Here is a 23,059-nt window from a genome sequence, read left to right as displayed (position 1 = left end):
GGGCATAGATTGGGCATGCCTTAAACCCAGGGTTCAAGCTTCTGTTAATCTATTTCCCTTAAGTAGGCTTCCATTTAGTCTTTTGCTGACATAAAGATAAAAAGGAACAGTTGCAGTTTTATTTCCCTCAACAGGGTAGGGTTAAGACAGGCCCTCTTATTGATTAATGTAGTGTCCTTGTCTTACACAGGTCTCTTATTTATCTTTTTAGTGGTTCTAAGTAGCACCTACAGGCACAATAGGCCATGGTTGTTAGATGTGTGAGATAGGCAACATTGCTAACCTACAAGTTTAACATGTTTTCTGATTCCATTTTTAAGAGCCCATTTCACCTAGATACTGCATCCGAAGCGGAAAAGGCAGGAACATCTGTGGAGCAGACCTGCAGATTAGCCGCATGATCCAGCTAAGATGCCTTCATCAAGCATATGAGCGTATGGAGTGGAGGTAAAGCTCACTGCAGAACCAAGGTTCGCCAAGAGGGTCTTGCAGTGGCCCCACCCTAAGGTAGGCCTGAGGTACTTGTTTATCCTCTCAGGTGTGCCGTCCTGGAAGATGACTTGAGAAAGGTACCAGTTACTTACCGGTAACTGTCTTTCTGGGAAATCTTCCAGGACGGCAGGCCTACTTCCCGCCCGTTGGAGGAGGGAAAATTCTAGAACACTAGAAGGTGAGTACCTATGAGGAATGATTTCCCTTGTGAACCTGGTTCAGGAGTTACTTCTCTACAAACTGAGGATCAAGGGGAAGGGTGGGGACTTAAAACAGCTGTCGATTGATTGTGTTTCCTGTAGGGAGGAGCCTCTCATCTCTCAGGTGTGCCGTCCTGGAAGATTTCCCAGAAAGACAGTTACCGGTAAGTAACTGGTACCTTTTTCTCTCTTTTTCTCTTTTTCTCTCTTTCTCTCTCTCTCTTTTTCTCTCCTTTCTCTCTCTTTGTTCATGGATTGGTATAGATTTGAGTAACAACCCTGGGGGGGGGGGGGGGGGGGGGGGGGGTTTGTGCATATATGAATATGGATTTTTTTTTTTTTGGAGTAGAGGAGATTACATATATGGAATTATGGGGGAGGGAAGAGGAGGTAAAAAAGGAAAGGGAAGATACTAAGCACTAATGATGTAAAGAAATTCTAATATTGAATAATACGAATATATATATATATATATATATATATATATAATTTATTTATTTTTTGATATGACACCGGAAAACATATATAAATAGGATAGTGGCATATGGGAAACAATGAGTGGTGGTCAGAAATAGATTGCTACACGGAATGTAGAATGTTTATCTATATTTATTTATTTATTTATTTTTTTCCTTCACTGAATATTATCAAAAACATACGTTAAATATATATTTTTATATATATTGTAGGATACAGGGAAATATACATAGGAGAATGGCACTTGGGAAACAAAGGAGGGGTGGTTGGAAGAGGAGCGTTGCACAAATATAGAGGGGTTTTTCTTTTTTTCTCCCTCTCAAAGTGTATAAAGCAATAAATTAGGATAATTATATATATATATATATACAAAAAGAAATAAAAATAATTTTTTTTTGGGTTTCTTTTTATGTATAATTGTGATATGAAAAATTATGATAATTGTTATATAGATTGATAATATAATTTTTGGAATGATAAAAGGGAAGGACAAAGTACATTTTTTATTTTTTTGTATAAAGGTGCGGTTTAACCTTCCCACACTTCAAATATAATGACAGATAAAAATAATAGCTATTCAATACTCTCATAGAATGTCCGAGGATTGAACTCGAAGTTTAAGCGAGCATTAATGTTTCAATAGATAAGAAAATATAGCCGACCTGCCATGCAGTTCATTGGCAAGTATACCTAAAAGGCCCACACAAAAGAACAAAGCGGACATCTCCTTGCTCCTCATCAGCTGGGATCTCCAACCCCACTATACCTTCAGTCCTCTTTGAGAACCTGCACTGAGAGGAATGAAGGTGTAGAATTAGGTTTGTCACAGCCAAGTACTTGCAAGCAATCTGCTATCGGTACACCGACGTCCGATTGTACAGGTCAATTTCCCTGCCCCAGCTGCTGCACCATCGAAAGAAGTTCACTTCCAACCACCCACATGCCCAGCGGTTGAATGCTAGCTTGGCTAAATTGCTAGAACTTCAACTGCTGCCTTTTCAGTTGGTAGGCTCTGCTCCCTTCCGGGAGTTTGTGAAATGTGCGGTTCCTCAGTGGCAGGTTCCCAAACGCTACTTTTTCTCAAAGAATGAGATTCTGGCTCTCTACCGGCATGTGGAAGGCAATGTCTTGGCCTCACTGGACAGGGCAGTCAGTGGTAAGGTCCATATTACCATTGACTCATGGTCCAGCAGGCATGGACAGGGCCTATCTTTAACAGCACATTGGGGGACTCTTCTGGCAGCTGGGAAGGATGCAGGACAAGGTGCTGTAGTGTTGGAGGTTGTTCCGCCACCATGCCTCCAAAATGCTACTACTGGTGATTCTGACACACCTCTCTCCTCCACCCCCTGCTCTTTTTCTTCCTCCATAGCTTCTTCCTGTGCTTTGTCCTCAGAACCAGTGGTGCTCCGTAGGCGTTCAAGGGGCTACGCAAGTACACAGGCAAAAAGATGCCATGCCGTGCTTGTGCTGGTGTGCTTGGGGGACAGGAGCCACACTGGGGCAGAGATTCTGTCAGATCTGCAGGACAGGCTGAGCGGTGGTTGACGCCATGCAAGCTTAAGCCAGTTATAGTGGTTTGCGACAATGGCACCAACCTGCTCTCCGCCTTCCGACAGGGACAACTGACCCATGTGCCCTGTGTGGATCACGTCCTTAACTTGGCAGTGTAGTGGCTCTTGGGCAGGTACCCGGGCTTACAGGATGTCCTGAGGCAGGCCAGGAAAGTCTGTGTGCATTTCCGCCGGTCATATAATGTCAGTGCTCAGCTGGCTGACCTCCAAAAGGAATTTACCTGCCCAAAAACCGCCTAATCTGTGACATGCCCCCCAGGTGGAACTCAATGTTGGCCATGCTGCAGCGGCAGCACACGCAGCAGAGGGCCATCAGTGAGTGCCTGTGCGACTACGGCACCGGGACAGGGTCAGGGGAGGTTGTTTTGTTTTTTTCCCCTCACGCCAGTGGGCCATGATCAGGGATGCATGCACTGTCCTGTCATCATTTGAGGAGGCCATAAGGATGGTGAGCAGTGACCGTGCACGCATCAGTGACACTGTCCCTCTTGTCCACCTGTTGGAGCACACGCTGCGTGGAATAATGGAAAAGGCACTTGAGGCAGAACAGAGACAGGCTCCCTTTATCCAGACAGTGTGCTTGCTGGCCCGCCGATCACACAGGAAGAGGATGAGGATTGTGTCAGCATGGAGGTGGAACCTAGCACTCAGCATTAGCAGCAGTCTTTTAGGGGTCATTTACAGTCCCAAGAAACCCGTGGACTTGTACGTGGCTGGGAGGAGGTGGCTGCGGATCATGTCATCTTCGGTGACCCAGGGGACTCCGGACTGAATGCCTCAGCTAACCTACGCTGCATGGCCTCCCTGATCCTGCAAATCCTGTGGAAGGATCCTCGTATTCGTCAGATCAAAGAGAGGGATCATTACCCTCCTTGTTCCATGTTACAAGGGTTGCGGACCTTATCTTGCTGTTGCAGAGGATGAAAAATCTTGCAGAAAGGTCTGTGCAATGCCTTCCCAGAGACTGGGAGGTCACAAATTCCTGGTCCTGGACAACGTGTTGCTGAGGCTTCGGTCAGTCCGATGCGTTCAGACAATTTTTTTTAGTCCGCAGCCCCAAGGTATGATTGGTTCCAGCAACCATCGCCAGCATCTGATTTACATGGTGCAGGAATACCTAGGGGCAAGATCAAACTTGGACACCTTCCCCACCGAAAATCCTTTGGGTTACTGGGTCTTCAGATGGATCACTGGCCAGAGCTTGCACACTATGCAATTGAGCTACTGGCCTGTCCTGCATCCATCGTTCATTCAGAACGCACATTCAGTGCTTCTGGAGGCTTTGTAACTGATCACAGGGTGTGCCTGTCCACCGACTCGGTTGATCGACTGACCTTCATAAAAATGAATCAGTCTTGTATCACCACCAGCTACCAAGCACCTGATTCTGATGTAACCGAATAATTTTTTTTTGAAATGTCAGATCCCTTCAAGACTGCTTATGGTGATGCTGAGTGACTATCCTCTTCCTCCGCAATGATCATGCTGATAGCTTGTAACAACATTTTTGGTTCTGGGCGCCGCCACCAGTGGCTAAGGCCCAATTTTTCAGCCTCTGTTTAACAGGGCATGTAATTACAATTTTTGATATAATAGTTCACAGCAGGGCGTTCCAGCGCCTATCAAGAGTCACTGTGAGGATTTACAGTGTTATGGCACCCGCACCACCAAAGTCCCAATTTTTCTACCACTGTTCAACAATGGCATGTAATTACAATTCTTGATATAATAGTTCACAGCAGGGCGTTCCAGCGCCCACCAAGAGTCACTTTGAGGGCTTACAGTGTCGTGGCAACACCAACACCTAAGGCCCAAATTTCTGCAGAGCATATAGGATAGACCCCCTACTTTCAAACATCCAACTGTCTCCTACTTGCAAATGGAAAGAGACAACAGGAAGGGTTGATATGGGAAAAACGTGCCTCCTCTCCACTGATGCTTTATACATACCGTATAAGCCGAGATTTTCAGCCTCTTTTTTGAGGCTGAAAGTGCCCCCCTCGGCTTATACTCGAGTCATCGCCGTCTGACTGCTCGATCAGCGTATCGAGCAGACAGACGGCGGACATACTACAATTCGAAAGCCGCGCCTCCGCCTCCGCCTCCGCCTGTGATAGGCGGAACACTCAATTTCCCAGCAGTCAGTGTTCCGCCTATCACGGACATCCGCTCATCCTCGTACTACGGACGAGGATGAGACGATGTCCGTGATAGGCGGAACACAGGCTGATGGGAAATTCAGTGTTCCGCCTATCACAGGCGAAGGCGGAGGCGCGGCTTTTGAATTTTAGAATGGCCGCCGAGGCGCCGACGAAGAGCGGCGATCCTGGCAAGGCACGGGACGGAGGCAAGGCAAGGCACGGCACGGGACGGGACGGAGGCAAGGCACGACACGGGACGGAGGCAAGGAGGCAAGGCACGGCACGGGACGGAGGCAAGGAGGCAAGGCACGGCACGGGACGGAGGCAAGGAGGCAAGGCACGGGACGGAGGCTCGGGACACAGGCTCGGGACACAGGTAGCCTGGACACACACACACACACACACACAGGGATGGATGGAGACACACACACACAGGGATGGATGGATACACACACACACAGGGATGGATGGATGGAGACACACACACACAGGGATGGATGGATGGAGACACACACACACAGGGATGGATGGATGGATGGAGACACACACACACAGGGATGGATGGATGGATGGACACACACACACACAGGGATGGATGGATGGATGGACACACACACACACAGGGATGGATGGATGGATGGACACACACACACACAGGGATGGACGGACACACAGGGATGGACGGACACACAGGGATGGACGGACACACACACGGGGATGGACAGGCATGTCTCACCCTCGGCTTATACACGAGTCAATAAGTTTGCCAGTTTTTTTGGGGGTAAATTGGGGGCCTCGGCTTATATTCGGGTCGGCCTATACTCGAGTAAATACGGTAGTTACATAGTTAGTAAGGTTGAATAAGGACTCCAGTTCAACCTGGGTTTGTGTCTACAATTGTCCCTATCCCTGTACATTGCACACTCACATTGGTCCCTACCCTCAAGGAACACACAATCCAAGGTCCCCAGTCATATACTAGGGCCAATTTTTGGACAGAAGCCAATTAACCTACCTGCATGTCTTTGGATTGTGGGAGGAAACCGGAGTACCCGGAGGAAACAAACGCAGGCACAGGGAGAACATGCAGACTCCAGGCAGGTAGTGTCATGGTTGGGATTTTAACCAGTGATCTTTGTTACTGCTACGTGAGAGTGCTAACCACTACACTACTGTGCCGCCAAAATCTTTGTTTTACTAAAAAAAAAACACATTTTCAAAAAACATTTGTCATTGGGAGAGGAAGTGAGGTGAAATCTTCTGAAGAGGTGCACAGACAGCAAAAAAAAGTTACAGGGGTGATAACCCTTCCCTATGTTTTCCAAAAAGCTTAAAAATAGATTTTTTTTGACTGGAGCTATACTTAAAAAAAATTTACCAGTTCAAAATTACAAACAGATTCCACTTAACAACAAACCTACACAGTCCCTGTCTTGTTTGCACCGCCTGTATACAGCTGGTCTGAGTATATAGGGCCTGGGGGCCCCACACCTTTCCTTTTTTTTTTTTTTATTTGGGTACGGGGTTCCCCTTAATAGTGATGGACAAACTTCCGACGGGACATTTCGCGAACACGATCCGCGAACGTGCAGTTTGCGGCGGACCCCATTCACTTTAATGGCAGGCGAACCTTAAACCTCCAGGTCAATTTTTTCAGCCACAAAATACTTACTAGCTGTGCACACACAGTCCCACAACATGGACACTGACATACCAGAAGTATTAAGTGAATCTGGGATCGACAATGACAAGCATTCTTTTTTTTATCTGTGAAATTTTGCCAATTCAGGAGCGCATGAAGGCCATGGAGGAGAGGCAAGGTCAGGGCAGGCTATGAAGGGGATGCAGGAGATGATCAGTGCCACAGTCGGGGCAGCACAGTCCTGTGCCAGTGTCCCAGTGTGCCAACCTGTTTTTGAGCCCCTGACCCCTCCCTCTGCCCGGCCTTTACCCCCAACTATGTAGGGCTCCACTGCGGTGGTCCGGAGGTTCCAGTGCAGTGCTGATCCTCAGCCATGGTGCTGGCACTGCCTGCTGATTGGCTTCTCTGCTGCTATCTCCTTCACTGACACCAGCAACGCTATAGAGACTGAGCACTGACACCAGCACAGAGCTAGAGCACTGACACCACACCAGTACCGTGATAGAGAGCACTGACACCAGCAACTCACTGCGGGACCCAAAAATATGACACTACTCAACCTCTTCAAACAGGATGGTACGGGCATATAGTACGATGTGCTTTTTTTGTACAAGTGAGCCAAAGGTAGAAAAAAGGTCTGTGTGCTAGATTATATAAATAATTTATAGAGTTATGCATATACATGGTCTACTGGTCACATGTGTTGAATTCCTCTGAGATCCATGCCTCATTCATTTTTATAAATGTGAGGTAGTCAACACTGTCGTGGGCTAGGCGAGTACGCTTATCGGTCACGATCCCCTGCTGCGCTGAACGTCCTTTCGGACAGGACACTGGACAAGGGGCAAGCCAACAGTTCCATTGCAAATTGTGCACGCTCTGGCCAGAGGTCAAGCCTGCCCACCCAGTAATCTAGGGGTTCATCACTTCTCAGAGCGTCCACATCAGCCGTTAACTGATGTAGTCGGACACTTGTCGGTCTAGGCGTTCCCTGATGCTGGATCCGGATGACACCTGTCGATGGGTCGGCTGAAAGAATGATCTCATATCAGAAGTGACCAACACATCTTCAAACCACCCTCTTCTTGCAGGCGCTGTTGGAATGGTACCTGCAACTCTTTCTCTGAGAGTGGGAATTCCTCTGCCAGCACACGCAAAAGCAGAATGCAGCATTTCTCTAAGCAAGGCCTGGAAGTGCTCCATTCTGACAGCCCTCTGTGATGGTGGTAACATTTCCACCATTTTGTGTTTGTACCGGGGGTCTAAGTACATTACCACCCAGTACTGGTCCTTGACCCTTATGCTTTTTTATGGGGGTCCTTGTTAAAACACTGGAGCATGAAGGCCCCCATTTGCACTAAACTGGAAACGGTGTGGTGGCCTGGCTCCTGCTCATCTTCCAGGATAATCTCATCCTCCTCGTTCTCCTCCCCCCCCATCCACGGACAACAAAAGGGATCCCAGAAATGTTTAAAGCATGCTCTAATTGCTCCTCCTCATCCGCCCCAGCACCATCCTCCTCTGACTCCTCTTCAGACTCCTGTTGTTGGCTTGTCTTAGATAGAGTAGCCCCCACTGGGAATTCATCCAGCATTGTGACTTCCTCATCTTCCTGCTCCTGCTCCTCCACGACTTGATCAATGACACGACGTAATGCACGCTCCATAAAGTAGGTGTAAGGTACGATGTCACTGATGGCGCCATGGCTGCGACTGACCAGTTTGGTGATCTCATGAAATGGGCGCAGAAGTCTGCATGCGTCGCGCATGAGCAACCACTGGTGAGGTGAAAAAAAAACAAGCTCCCAGAACTTGTTCTACCGCAGAGTTCATACAGGTAGTCGTTAACTGCACGTTTCTGCTGGAGCAGCCTATCAAGCATATAGAAGGTTGAGTTCCATCATGTTGGGCAATTACAAATAAGACGTCTAACCGGATTGTGTCACCGCTGAATGTCAGCAAGACAAGTCATGCAAGATCTTCTGAAATGGGCCGAGACTTTTCTTCCCTGCCGCAAGATGTCCTGGACCACAGGGTATTTGACAACGAATCGCTGCACGACCAAGTTTAAGATGTGTGCCATGCATGGCACATGTGTAATTTTTGCCCTGTTTCAATGCGCTAAGCAGATTGGCACCGTTGTCTCACACCACTTTACCAACTGTTAAATTGAGCGGTGTTAGCTACTGATCTGTCTGTGAACGCAAACCCGAAGGGAGTGCAGGGCCAGTGTGGCTCTTGGCTTCCAGGCACAACAGACGCAGCACAGCATGGCAACGTCTCACCTGGCATGTTGAATAGGTTCTGGGGATCTTGGGCAGCGCAGTGGAAGAGATGCTAGCAGTGGAAAAGGAGGAGTCAGCTGAGGAGGAGAGGGAGGATGGAGTAGGAGGAGAAGAAGAGGCAGGACTGCATGTAATCCATGGCGGTAAAACCAAATCTACACAGGTGCCACGGGTTACATGCTTGACGGCCGTCAGAAGGTTCACCCAGTGGGCAGTAAAAGTTTTATATACCTTCCCTGCCCGTATTTGCTAGACCACGCGTCTGTGGTCAGATGCATCTTGGCACCGACACTGTTTGCCAGAGATACATCAACTTGCCGCTGAACATGGCCATATAGCTCTGGGATGCCCTTCTGTGAGAAATACTTCCTTCCTGGGACCTTCCATTGTGGTGTTCCAATGGGCAAAAATTTTCAAAAGGCCTTCAAGTCCACCAGTTTATATGGCACTAGTTGGCGGGCTATCAGTTCTGAAAAGCCAGCCATCAACCGTTGGGCAAGAGGGTTATCCGGTGTCATAATTTTTATTTATTTTTTTGGGCCCCCCCGGTGCCAGCGGCGGTCGTATTCCGTGCAGGAGCGATGAGGGGGCGGCCATTCATTCATGGCCACCCCCTCGCGATCGCTCCTGACAAATGAAATTCTAGCACTACATCACTTCCTCTGCTGTATTGTAAACACAGGCAGAGGAAGTGATGTAATCTCTCCTTGTGTCGGTCTTTTTCGTTCCGGCACCGAGGAGAGAGGATCAATGAGTTACACCTAACGCTACACTACACAGTAGAACACGCCAGGCACACTTTCACCCCTGCACCCCCGCACCCCCAGTCACAGTGACACCAATTGCATTTTTTATTTATTTTATTTTTTTATTATTGCATTGGTGTCATTTGTGACTGCAATAACTGTTAGGGCAGTTAGGGTTAGCCCCCTTTTAGTTCTAGGGTACCCCCTAACCCCCCCAATAAAGGTTTAACCCCGTAATCACCCCCCTGTCAGGTTAGTGCCAGTACCGCTAACACCCACGCGCAAAGCATACACCAGTATCTGATCAGATCTATATTAGCGTCGCCAGCAGTTTAGGTTTCCCAAAATGCATTGTTAGCGGGATCTGCCCAGATACCTGCTAGCACCTGCGTTTAGCCCCTCCGCCAAGCCCAGCCCACCCAAGTGCAGTATCGATCGATCACTGTCACTTACAAAACACAACACACATAACTGCAGCGTTCGCAGAGTCAGGCCTGATCCCTGCGATCGCTAACATTTTTTTTTTTTGTAGTGTTTTGATACAGTCGCTGACAGCCTAGGTGCTTTTTTACCTGTGAGTCTCACTAGTGTACCCCTAAATTTAGAGCCCAAAATGGCAAAGCGAAGGTACACTAGTGAAGAGGCCTACACGTTTCTGAGCATGGCAGATGGTGAAGAGGAAGTCACTCATCTGTCTGATTCAGGCTCAGAATACGATCCTGTAGAGGACAGCGGCTCGATGACAGATAGCTCTGGTGACGGAAATAAGGTCCCTGTTAAGGGCAGGCGTACCCGATCCCAAAAAAATTTTCTGTTGTTGAGGTGCAGGAACCGCAGGTCCCTCGTATGGAGCAGAGACGTACTAGAGCCGCTCATCCTTCTGGTGAACTGGCAAGCACCAGCGGCCTAGTACACCCTGGACGTACATCCAGCACTGCAGTAGCACGTGGTGACGTGGCGAGTCCCATAAGTGCAGTTCAAGCTGGCGAGGTGGCAAGCACAAGTAGTGTCCCGCTGCCACCAAGACGAAGACAAAGACAGGCCCGTCGTACCCATAGTGCCCTTCCTGCAGAATTTGCCAATCCTGATTGGGTGCCCACCACTTCTGCAGAACCCGTACTCCCCCCCCCCCCCCCCCCCCCCCCCTCCCCATTCACTGGCCAACCTGGCATTAACATGGAAACAGCTGATTTTACAACACTTGATTTTTACTCACTGTTTTTCACCGAAGATCTCTATAGATCTATTGTGGACCAAAGCAATTTGTACGCTGGTCAACACATCGCCACTGTTCCCCAGTCCGCCCTTGCCAGACATTGGAAACCAATTACGGTTTCCGAATTTAAGATCTTTCTGGGCCTCTCCCTGAACATGGGCATAACCAAAAAGAGTGAGTTGCGGTCATATTGGTCCACTGACCCAATTCACCATATGCACGTGTTCTCTGCTTCCATGTCCAGGGCACGATACGAGCAGATTTTGCAGTTCATGCACTTCAGCGACAATGAACTCTGTCGTCCTCGTGGAGACCCTGCATACGATCGGCTCTACAAAATTCGGCCCCTCATAAACCACTTCAACCAACGTTTTGCAGACTTGTTTACTCCCCATCAAGTTGTCTGCGTTGATGAGTCCCTGATTAAGTTTTCTGGTCGCTTGTCATTCAAACAATACATTCCCAACAAGCGTTCCAGATACGGGGTCAAGGTGTATAAGCTCTGTGACAGGGCCACAGGCTATACACGTAGTTTTATGGTTTATGAGGGTAAAGATAGTCACGTAGAGCCGGAGAACTGCCCTGACTACATAGGAAGCGCTGGCAAGATAGTGTGGGACATGGTGTCACCCTTATTCGGAAAGGGGTACCATTTATATGTGGACAATTATTACACGAGCGTGCCACTGTTTAGTCACTTGTTTGATAATCAGATTGGAGCATGTGGCACCGTGTGACCTAATCGCCGGGGCTTTCCCCAGCGGCTTGTAGATTCTCGTCTTAGGCTGGGGGAGAGAGCCTGCTTGCGGAGTAATAATTTGCTCGCTATGAAGTGGAGGGATAATAAGAATGTTTTCGTTCTTGCCTCCCTTCATGCAGACACGACGGTCCAAATTCCTACGGCGACTGGTATTGTGGAGAAACCCCTCTGTGTCCACAAATATAACCAAAATATGGGAGGGATGGACCTCAATGACCAGTTGTTGGCGCCGTATCTAGTTGCCCGTAAGGCCAGACGCTGGTACAAAAAAGTGTCTGTTTATTTATTCCAATTGGCTATGCTGAATGCTTATGTGCTACACAAAGCTTCAGGACGGACTGGATCCTTCCTTAAATTCCAGGAGGATATCGTCAGAGCCCTTCTGTATCCAGGCGGTGCTCCACCTCACCTTCCCCAACCAAATGCAGTAAGCCGGCTGCATGAGAGGCATTATCCTTATGTCCTCCCGCGTACCCCTACCCAACGAGCCCCCCAAAGAAAATGTCGTGTCTGCAGAAAGCGCGGATATAGGCGTGACACCCGTCATTATTGTCCCCTCTGTCCTGACAATTCTGGTCTTTGCATTGGTGAATGTTTTGAATGCTACCATGAACTAGTTGAGTATTAGCGTAGGGTACAGCATTGCACAGGCTAGGCACACGTTCACATGGTCTCCCAAGATGCCATCGCATTTTGAGAGACCCAAACCGATGGAATCCGTTACAACAGAACTGTTAAAGTTACATAAAGTGTTTAAAAAAAAAAGTAAAAACCCCCCAAAAATATAAAAAAAAGAAAATAGCTCTCCCCCTCTCTCTCCCCCTCTCTCTCTCCCCCCTCTCTCTCCCCCCTCTCTCTCCCCCCTCTCTCTCCCCCCTCTCTCTCCCCCCTCTCTCTCCCCCCTCTCTCTCCCCCCTCTCTCCCCCTCTCTCTCCAAAAAATAAAATATTCAATGGGCTCAACATGCCTCTTATCAATCTACTTTCCAAAATGGGGTCATTGGGGGGGGGGGGGGGGTTTGTACTGCCGTGCCATTTTAGCACCTCAAGAAATGAGATGGGCAGTCATAAACTAAAAGCTGTGTGAATTCCAGAAAATGTACCTTAGTTTGTAGATGTGACAACTTTTGCGCAAACCAATAAATATACAGTTATTGACTCCTTTTTTTTTTTTTTTTTTTTTTTTTACCAAAGACATGTGGCTGAATACATTTTGGCCTAAATGTATGACTAAAATTTAGTTTATTGGATTTTTCTAATAACAAAAAGTAGAAAATATATTTTTTTTTCAAAATTTTCTGTCTTTTTACGTTTATCGCAAAAAATAAAAATCGCAGAGTCGGTCAAATACCTTTAAAAGAAAGCTCTATTTGTGGGGAAAAAAAGGACGCAAATTTTGTTTGGGTACAACATTGCATGACCGCACAATTACCAGTTAAAGCAACGCAGTGCCAAATTGTAAAAAGACCTCTGGTCATTGACCAGCAAAATGGTCCGGTCTGAAAGTGGTTAAGGCGGTCGTCCCTAGGTGAGTGTTGGGCTTACCACGTCTTATGCATTGACTGCAAAGGCTGCAGATGGCAACACTATTGTCAGCAGCGGTAAAAAAAGCCCACACTGAAGAACCATGTGCCGGCGCCCTGGGAGTGCCAGATGTGACCGTGCGTGGTTGATGCCTCGCTCCTGATACGTTAGCTGTCTGGTTTGTCCCTCCTGTGCAATGTAAGTTCCGCCTGCTTCTCCTCCCTATCTGCTGGTTCATATCTCCCTCTGAACTCCCCTCCTCTTCCTCTCTTGTGGGCACCCACATGACATCCCTAGACATGTAATCCTCAACGTCACTTTCCCCATCGCTATAATTGGAGATCTCTGAGTAGGCAGCAACAGCAGGGACCAACCTCCTTGGGCTGATCTGATTACTGTCATCAGACTGCTGAGTGGCGGTTGTTGCTACCTCCTCTTCCTGATCCAATGCCAAGAATGGCTGCGCATCGGAAATGTCTTGTGATGGATCGTAAAATAATTCCTGTGACTCAAGCGGAGGGTATATGGTGGTGGTAGTGTCTTTAGGGGTGCACACAGCAGAGAATGAAGAGGGTGCAGAAGGAATAAGGCTGAGTGAGCCACTCAACCAAGTCTGGTGCATCCTTTGACGTAATCGAATGCACCTTCTGCAATTTCCCACATTGCCTCAAGCCTGTTGCTCCTGCTCTACCCCTACCACCCCTGTGGAAGGGCCTGCCTCTTCCTCTGCCTGTCATTTTTTAAATGACCCTGTGACAAAAGTCTCTAGAAAAATGCAGTATATGTGGAAGAAGGTATATAACACCCCACTTCAATCTGTCGTTTTGGGGGGCCACTGGTCTATCACACCAGTTATAATACTTTTTTTTTTTTAATTGTGTTTGTCACTCTTTGTAGTATCGCTGCAGAACCGCTCACCAGTCACAATGCTGCACAGTAGAAATGCACTATACTATGCTTTCTATATTTGAAAGTATTTTATACTTGTAATACACCCGTATACATTGCACACCATATAGTACACCTATACCAGTCCTTAAAAGGATGTTTGTGGACCTAATAGTAGCTAGCTAGTGAATTACAGACTGTCCCTTCTCCAAACAGCAAACTCTATCCCTACACTGAGAACAGACAGCTGCAGAGTCGGTCAGCACTGCAGTGCACTATAATATGCTTTCTATATTTGAAAGAAAGTATATTATAAGTATTACAACCCTATATACTGTACACCTATACCAGTCCTTAAAAGGACTTTTGTGGACCTAATAGCTAGCGATTTGTGTCACTACAGTCTGTCCCTGCGCCACACAGCAACCTCTCCCTACACTGACAAAAGACAGAATGTAAAATTGCCACCAGATCGGGTCTATTTAAAAGGTAAGGGGTATGTCCATGTGCTGAAATGTCTCAATTGGCTGTCCTATACCCCATGATGGATGTGCCGGGACCAGACATTACATTAAAACCGCAAGCAGTTTTAAATAACTTTTTTTCCGTTAGAAATGTCATTTTGTGCAGGGACTGTTCTAAACACAGGAAACACGTGCCACTTCACAGGCATACTATAAACACCCCCCAGGCACGATATTTAAAGGAATATTTCACTTTTTTTTACTTTAAGCGTCATTAAAATCAGTAAAAAAAAATCAGTAATCATTAAAAATCTGTAAAAATCAGTACTATTAGTATTCCTGCAGGCCCGCCAATCACACAGGAAGAAGAGGAGGATTGTGTCAGCATGAAGGTGGAGGATAACGCTCAGCATCAGCAGCAGTCTTCAAGGGATCGTTTTCAGTGCACAGAAACCCATGGAGATGTACGTGGTTGGGAGGAGGTGGTTGAGGATCATGTGATCCTTAGTGACCCAGAGGACTCAGGATCGAATCCCTCTGCAAACCTATGCTGCATGGCCTCCCCAATCCTGCAAAGCCTGCGAAAGGACTCTAGGATTTATGTTATCAAGGAGAGGGAGCAGCCTTCACAGAGGGAGCAGAGGATGAAACATCTACGGGAGGCCTTGCAGAAAGGTTTGTGCAATGCGTTTCCAGAGCCTGGGAGGTTACAATTTCCTAGTGCCGGACAACGTGTTGCTGAGGCTTCGTGCAGTCACAGAAAGAATGGTGGAGAAGGTGGCCGGCTGACAATTCTTCAGTCTTCAGCACCCAGGTCTGATCAGTTTCAGCAACCATCACCAGCATCCGAATTACATGGTGGATGAATATATAGGAGCAAAATCAAACTTGGAAACTTTTCTAACAGAGCATCCACTGGGTTACTAGGTCTTGAGGATGGACCACTGGCCAGAGCTTGCTCAATATGCAATTGAGCTACTGGCCTGTCCTGCATCCAGCGTTCTTTTTGAACGCACATTCAGTGCTGCTGGAGGCCAATCACAGAATGCGCCTGTCCACAGACTGTTGATCGGCTCATATTCATAAAACTTAATCAGTCTTGGATCACCAGCTGCAAAGCAACTGATGTTGATGTAACTGATTGATTTTTTGATGAATGTGGGATCTCTTGAAGACTGCATATGCTGAGTGACTATCCTATTGCTGAGTGACTATCCTATTGCTGAGTGACTATCCAATATCTCATCAGTCTTAATGATGATAGCTTCTAGGAATATTTTTGGTTCAGGGCACCACCACCACTGCCCAAGGCCCAATTTTTCTGCCCCTGTTAAACGGGCGCGTTATTACAATTTTTGATCAAATTTTTAACAGCAGGGCTCATTTTTGTGCTCAACAAAAGTATCTGTGAGGCTTTACAGTGTTGTACCACCACCTAAGGCCCAATTTTTCTGCCCCTGTTTAACAGGGGTGCGTAATTACAATATTTGATCAAATATTTCACAGCAGGGCCTGTTCCTGCGCTCAACAAAAGTATCTGTGAGGCTTTACAGTGTTGTGCCACCACCACCATCTAAGGCCCAATTTTTCTGCCCCTGTTTAACAGGGGCACGTGATTACAATTCTTGATATAATATTTCACAGCAGGGCCCATTCCAGCACCCACCAAGAGTAACCATGAGGGCTTACAGTGTTCTGGTACCACCAACACCTAAGGCCCAATTTTACGCTGAGTGTATAGGGCAGGCTGTATAGTAAATACAGGTGGTCCCCTATTATCAAACATCTGACTTACAAATGGAGGGAGACAACAGGAAGTGAGAGGAAACTACCCCTAGGAAGGGAAATTCTCTCCTGTAAGAGTTAATATGGGAAAAAGGTGTCTCCACTGATGCTTTATCACCAATCCTTGATTCTACAACAATCCAGAATTTTCAAAATCCAATTCTCATTGGGACAGAAAGTGAGGTGAAATCTTCTGAATAGGGCACAGACAGCAAGACAAATTTCACAGGGGTGATGATAACCCTTCCCTATGTTATCCAAAAAGCTTAAAAATAGATTTTTTGGCTGGAGCTACACTTAGAAAATGTACCTGTTCCAAATTACAAATGGATTCAACTGGGGCCCCATGCCTTTTTTTATTTGGGTGTGGGGTTCACCTTAATATCCATACCAGACCCAAAGGGCCTGGTAATGGGCTGGGGGGTGGGGGGGGGGGCAACATTACATTATAGCCGCAAGCAGTTTTAAATTACTTTTATTCCTTTTAGAAATGTCATTTTGTGCAGGGTCTGTACTATAGATGCCCCCCCGGCATGATATTTAAAGGAATATTTCACTTTTATTGTTTCACTGTAAGCATTATTAAAATCACTGCTCCCTTTCTTTTGCATTGATTCATATCTGGGTCCCCAAACACTTTTTATGACAGTAACTTGCATATTGGCCTTTAAAATTAGCACTTTTGATTTTCACGTTCGAGTCCCATAGACTTTAATGAGGTTTGAGTGTTCGCACAAATTTTTGGTCTGTTCACATGTTCTTCCGTGAACTGAATCGGGGGGTGTTCATCTCATCTCTATTTATAACATCATATAGGAAACTTTAACATGTCTAAAAAAACTTTTGTCCAGGAAAGGGTGGGGTAAACCTCCCATATTGCAAATGGAAGGGAATCCCCTTTGACTCCATCTCCCCTGGGCAGTCAGACCACAAGTTTTGAGACCAAAATACCACACAACAATGATGTAACTAAAGCCAAAAATTTAAACTCCTGCAAAAAGATGATTCACCCTCACTAAAAGCTGAAACCTGGCCCAAAAGCAGAGCAATTCCACCCAAAACCAGAATGTCAGAAACCATGAATCAGACTGAGACAGAAGTACAGTTAAATCACACTTGTTTAATAAGAATAATAAAAAGGTAAACAGTAAACTTAGTCAAAACATAGCCAGAGTTCAGGAACCAGAACGGATAGTCAAACAAGCCTAAACATCAGATGAGCGTAGTAGAACAGCAAGCAGGATCTGGAGCCAGAAGGAATGTCAGCCAAGCAAGTCTTTAACAGGAACTCAGGAGAGCATCTCTAGAGATGTGACCAAGGCGAGGGCAGAGATCATCTGGGCTGGACGGGAGGTCTGACGAGCAGGATATCAACGGGTTAGTCACTGTGGAGAGAAAGGAGCTGGCAATTAGCCGCCAGCTGAGCAGCCAACTTTGAGGAAGGACTGAGCCCAGGCCTGACAGTATCCCCTCAATGACCCCTCCCACCAGGCTTGAGGGGAAATGCCTATGAAAATCCGAGAAGGACAGGGGCATGTATGTCCAAGGATGTGACCCAAGATCCTTCCTCCGGAGCCATACATTTTCCAATGCACCAGATACTGTATGCATCCACGGAACCTATGAGAGTCAACAATGGACTGTACTTCATACTCCTCATGGTCCTCAACCTGTACATGGTGAGGACGAGGCACTGAGTTGGTAAAGCAGTTGCAGACCAAAGGTTTAACTAAGGAAACATAAAATACATTTGAGATACCCATATAAGAAGGAAGGTCTAATGCGTAAGCCACTGGGTTAATCCATTGATGTGCCATGGCGTTCCTTACGCCCTGCACATTCATGCGCCGGGGGGGAATTACAGGGGGGGTGGGATAAACTTATGACCCAGATTCAATCTAGCTATCAAGAAAAGGAACAGATTGCTTCAGATTTGTCATCTCTAATTTTCAATCTCACGAAAACTCTTAAAAGAAAGTCGGCACTACACTGGCACATTGAATGCTTACAGAGATAGATCTGAGAAAATATTAACCCTATAGGCTTGAGAATTCAGATTTTTGCAATACTAGAAAATATTTCTAAAGAGCTTAAGACCAACTGGGAAGCTAAACTTAATGAGTGTTCAAAAAATCTCATGATATTACTACAGAATGAATATCGACAACAATTAGAGGCTATGGACATAGAAATTAATTTACTGTATGCCAAACTAATTCCGCTGAAAGGTCATGAAAACTATAGACACCTAGAAAATAAGCTCAGAGAACGTCTCATAACATTTGGGAAAAAAACTCTGATTAAAAAATAAAATGAATATTGGTGAGACAAAAATGCCTTCAGCGATGGTCGGCCATATAAATGGAACAGTGATAAAAAAGATAAAAAATTGAAAACCAAAAATAAAAAATTTGAATCAAGATGGTAAAACCAAGGTGAATGATTATGGGGGCGTGGCTTACTGGCTGATGTAGGAGGACATGTGTCCCTGGAGCTCCGCCAGCCATCCGTGCTTTTATCCTTCCAGGCTTGCACCGGACCGCTGCCTTTTTGCCATCCTGCTCCACCGACCAGCGGGAGACCCTCGGACCATCAATGTGCCCATCGTACGCTCCGCCAACATGTCTAAACGGCAAAATGAAGGCAGGCTGCAGACGGACCCTCCAGGCCAAGATGGCGCCAGTGCGAGGCGTGCGGCCAAAGATCAATATAAGGAGGCCACACAGAAGCTCCTGTATGGGGGGGAAAACTTATAAGGATGCCCTAGCTGGCCAGCTGGCAACAGGAGGCACCCCTGGAAGCTCTCCAGAGGCAGATGACAGTCCCCTTGGAGGATGAAGACTGATTGTCATCTGCATGGAACACAGTGAGTACTCCTAAAGATAACATGTCTGAGACACAGATCACCATCCCCAGAGCAGCTGAATTAGAACGTACATTGAGAGACATATTTACTGCTGTAACATCATGCAATCAGTCCATCACTGCTCTCTCTGATGAGATAAAAGGGGTTAAAGGTGAAATAACTTTTGTTTATCATGATAAAAAAACTTAGGGAGAGAACATCTGCTCTGGAAGGCAGGCTGAGCACGGTGGAGGTTGACATGGCTCCCATCCAAAGAGATCTAAAATATAATTGTCACCTCACTGAGCAACATGCTGTGCGACTTGATGAAATGGAAAATCGCATTAAGCGCAACAATAACAATTCCTTGGGAATCCCGGAGCGAGCTGAGGGTAAAAACCCAGTAGACTTTATAGAAAACTGGCTAATCTGTACAATTGGCAGGGAATCATTCTCGCCACTTTTTGCGGTAGAACGTGCTCACAGAGTGCCCACTTGTCCATTACCTCCAGGTAACCACCCCAGACCCTTCCTGTTTAAATTACAGGAACAGGGATGCAATTCTGTCCAAAGCAAGGGACCTGCCTGGCAAAATGGAGATCGATAATTCTAGAATCTCACTGTTTCCAGATTTTTCATCTGAACTGCAAAAAAGAAAAGCAACATTTAATGGCGTCAAAAGAAGGCTCAGAGATCTAAACATACAATATGGCATGCTATACCTGGCCTGAATTTGTGTCACTGCCCTTGGTTCGACACACTTTTTGACTGACCTGTGGTGGCCGCGCAGTGGTTGGACCGAGAAGACAAAGCACTCAAAGATGCAAGACAGCAACGGCCACCATCATAAATTGGAGCTCGGTTGCAACAAGCAAGCTGGAACCACATCTACACAAACACGGCGGAGTGAGAAGGACATTGTTACCGGACCAATAGTTGCTCCATGTCACCTGCACATGTGAAACCCTATCTATCACCTAGAAGCAATTTCTATGGGAGTTTCCATGCCCCCCCCCAGTACTTTTTTGGGGGCTTTTTCTACTTTAGCCTTACAGGTTGGGAGCCTTATTGGCTCCCCAAATGACATCTTCACGGTTTAAAATGTTTTCTTTCTTTCTTTCTTTTTTTTCTTCAGAACCGCACGGGACATTGTCTGTCTACTTGAACATTCGGAGCTCTTTCTGCAACATCCTGCTAGATCTGCCGCTAATGGACTATATAAGGGTACCTCAGGTACTACTGTAAGCAGGTTGTTCATAGATGTCGAATTAAGTTCAATTGCACTTACTTGCCTTAACCTACTTACGTTGGTACCCATGTTATTCATGCATTTAATCGCAATGTATACAAACGTCGGCTACTATTAAGCTCCTATCATGGAACATCAGAGGGCTAAGTAATCCTGTGAAAAGACTAGCAGTTCTGGGACACCTTAAGGCTATGGGGGCTGGAATTGTATGTCTACAGGAGACCCACTTTGCACCTGACACCCTGCCTAGTTTTAGTTCTAGAGTATATACTACCCAATTTCACTTTACATGCTCTGCTTACGCCAGGGGAATGAGCGTTCTGATTCGTCAGGATGTGCACTTTTCGTGCTCCCAACAAATCATTGACCTGGGAGGGAGGTAAATTTTCTTACTATGTAAGGTAGCTCATATGGCATGCATTATTGCCAATATATACATACCACCCCCTTACTCAGTTGAAGCTCTCAGATGCCTAGCTAGGTTTATGGCACGGTTCCCCAATGTGCCCTTGTTAGCAATGGGTGACTTTAACAATTATTTAAACTATAAATGGGATAAAGTGCCTGTACCCTTGCCCATACCTACCCAGCCTACACTCCATTCGTGGCTTTGCTTGCTGAGCTTGGCCTGACAGATGTGTGGAGAAGAACCCACCCCCAGTCTAGACAGTACTCGTGCTGCTCCACAGCCTATGGGAGCTTGTCTAGGATTGACCTGCGGCTAGGAAATGCTGCCTAACTCCCACTGGTTGCAGACTCTGGGTATGGGGATAGACACCGTTCTGACCATTCCTCCCTCTGGGTCGAGATTGCACTGCCCATTAGCGTTAAACCCAGGGGGTGGAAACTTAACCCTTTCTGGTTTGCACTCTTTCCATCGCCCGGTCCCATAGGGGATAGTCTTACATTTTTTTCTTCAGGATAATATTGGCTCAGCCCCGATGGGAACTGTCTGGGATATGGCTAAGGCATTTTACGTGGGCAGTTCATTACTACTATCAATGGTATAAAAACAAATACTAAAGCCTGGGAGCAGGAGGTGTGCAGGGTACTTAGAGAGTCAGAGGATACCTATATTAACAATCCCACGGAGGACACAAAAAAGGCCTGGCTGGGGGCAAAGTCCATGTCTAGCCAGCTTGCGCTTCAGCTAGCTGAGAACAAGAGATTTTTCTTGCAACAAACACACTTTAAAGAGGGAGAGCCCACTGGGCATATATTGGCCCTGCTGGCACAGGCTCAGGGATCCGCCCCCATGGTTTCTTCTTCTTTGTGGGATAACCCATACGGACACCTCCGCCATATCACAAATTTTTCGTTCATTTTATGCTGACCTATACTCCTCCAAAGTACATCCTAGTGATAATGATAAAGCAAATTTCCTTAAACTGTGAGCTTTCTTGCTTGTCTGCCTCGGATGCAGATATGTTAGATGCTCCAATAAAAAGACTGTGATGGAACCGATCCCAGACTCCGATTGAGTGCTTCCATCAGTATGCCGCTTCCTAAGTTTGAATATAGATATCAGATATTCCAACCGCTCACAAGCACAAAACAAGACGACACTTGCTTAGCTGCTCAACATGGACTGATTTATTAGAACCAAAATGACAAGTATTTTTATAATACAGTAGAAGACTAAAACCTAACCTAATTAGCATGAGCTAATTATCTAATCTTTGACCCAGACTAGCTGTCTGAGAGATAGGACTTTTCAGGGTAAGACTTTGTCTCCTAGCTCACTGATTGACTGATTTATTCAATACACATTACCATAAACATAAACACAGGGTTAATTAGCACAAACAACAATGTGTGGAATACTCTTACAAGCCAGACTAGACTCATTTATACAACAGACAGGTGGCTGGATTTGATGACATTAGCGTCTAACAGTTTGTGTTCCAACAGTGTGATTTAGTCTATTGCTAATATGGCAAAAACATATCCAGAGTCTGTGTGTCTTGGGGGGTGGCATGGATCTGAATCCAATTAACACCACCTCAGGGGTCCCCAGGCATACAGCTCACAAAGAGCACCATTCCCCCAAATGCCAGGGCCCATAATCACAAGGCAAGAGGCTCGCATTCTGTCCCCTCCAACAGTCTCTGTCCCGTCTAGGTCTGTCACATTTCTCCCCTTTTGGCAGGAGACTAACATAAGAGGAGACCCCAGACGGGTTGACTCCGAATTTAGTCAGCAATTCCAGTCCCCCGATGCCGGTACCCACACAGTGGTCCAAACAGAGTATTCCTCACCCAGCCAACCTCTACCTCTCTCAGAGAACATATCCGCCACTGGGGAGAGGCTTGGACTGACCCTTCTTCCTCGAGTCTTTTCAGCCGCTGGAGAGAAGACAGGGTGACTGGGCTCACTCCATCAAGTTGTTGGGGATCTGGGCTGACCACCCAGTATCCCTGGGGTATACAAGTGGAGACTGAAATTCCATCCTTCGATATCAGCTCAAGCTGCAGTTGTGTGTAGGGGCCAGTAGCATTGTGTCCTGTTAGCACTTCATCTGAGGACCCCACATCATCCACTCCAGCTGACTTTTGGTGAGTCAGGCGGACTGCCCCAGCTCCCTGGAACTCTGCAGTCATTACCAGTGCTGGGCAGAGGTTGGTAGCTCTCTGCCCGGTTGCCAGCTCTTCAGCTGGGTTGGTGCCATCATTCTGGGGTGCCGTCTGCTGTTGGAACTCCCTTTCACTGGTATTGTCTCCCAGGTGCATGAACCCTTGTTGTGGAGGGAAAATGTCTGCTTCTCCTCCCTTCA

General features: G+C 46.7%; 1 protein-coding gene across 3 annotated transcripts in view; it reads right to left on the bottom strand.

The window, feature by feature from the left end:
* The window catches only part of ARG2 (arginase 2), an 823,867-nt gene that overhangs the window by 109,107 nt on the left and 691,701 nt on the right, over positions 1-23,059 (bottom strand). Inside the window, exon 8 of one of the 3 annotated variants that reach the window (XM_077465037.1) lies at positions 17,358-17,577. The exons of the other annotated variants lie outside the window; for them this stretch is intronic. Within the exon in view, the coding sequence (XP_077321163.1) occupies positions 17,471-17,577 (107 nt within the window). The 3' untranslated portion in view covers positions 17,358-17,470. Of the gene's footprint in view, positions 1-17,357; positions 17,578-23,059 lie in introns of those variants that run through there. 3 annotated transcript variants of the gene reach the window in all.

This window comes from Lithobates pipiens, unplaced genomic scaffold, assembly GCF_037356315.1.
Source record: "Lithobates pipiens isolate NorthernLeopardFrog02 unplaced genomic scaffold, aLitPip1_a1.2 Scaffold_30, whole genome shotgun sequence".
Lineage (NCBI taxonomy): Eukaryota > Metazoa > Chordata > Amphibia > Anura > Ranidae > Lithobates > Lithobates pipiens.
Note: the sequence above shows the minus strand (reverse complement) of the source record. Positions and strands in the feature narration are given on the sequence as shown.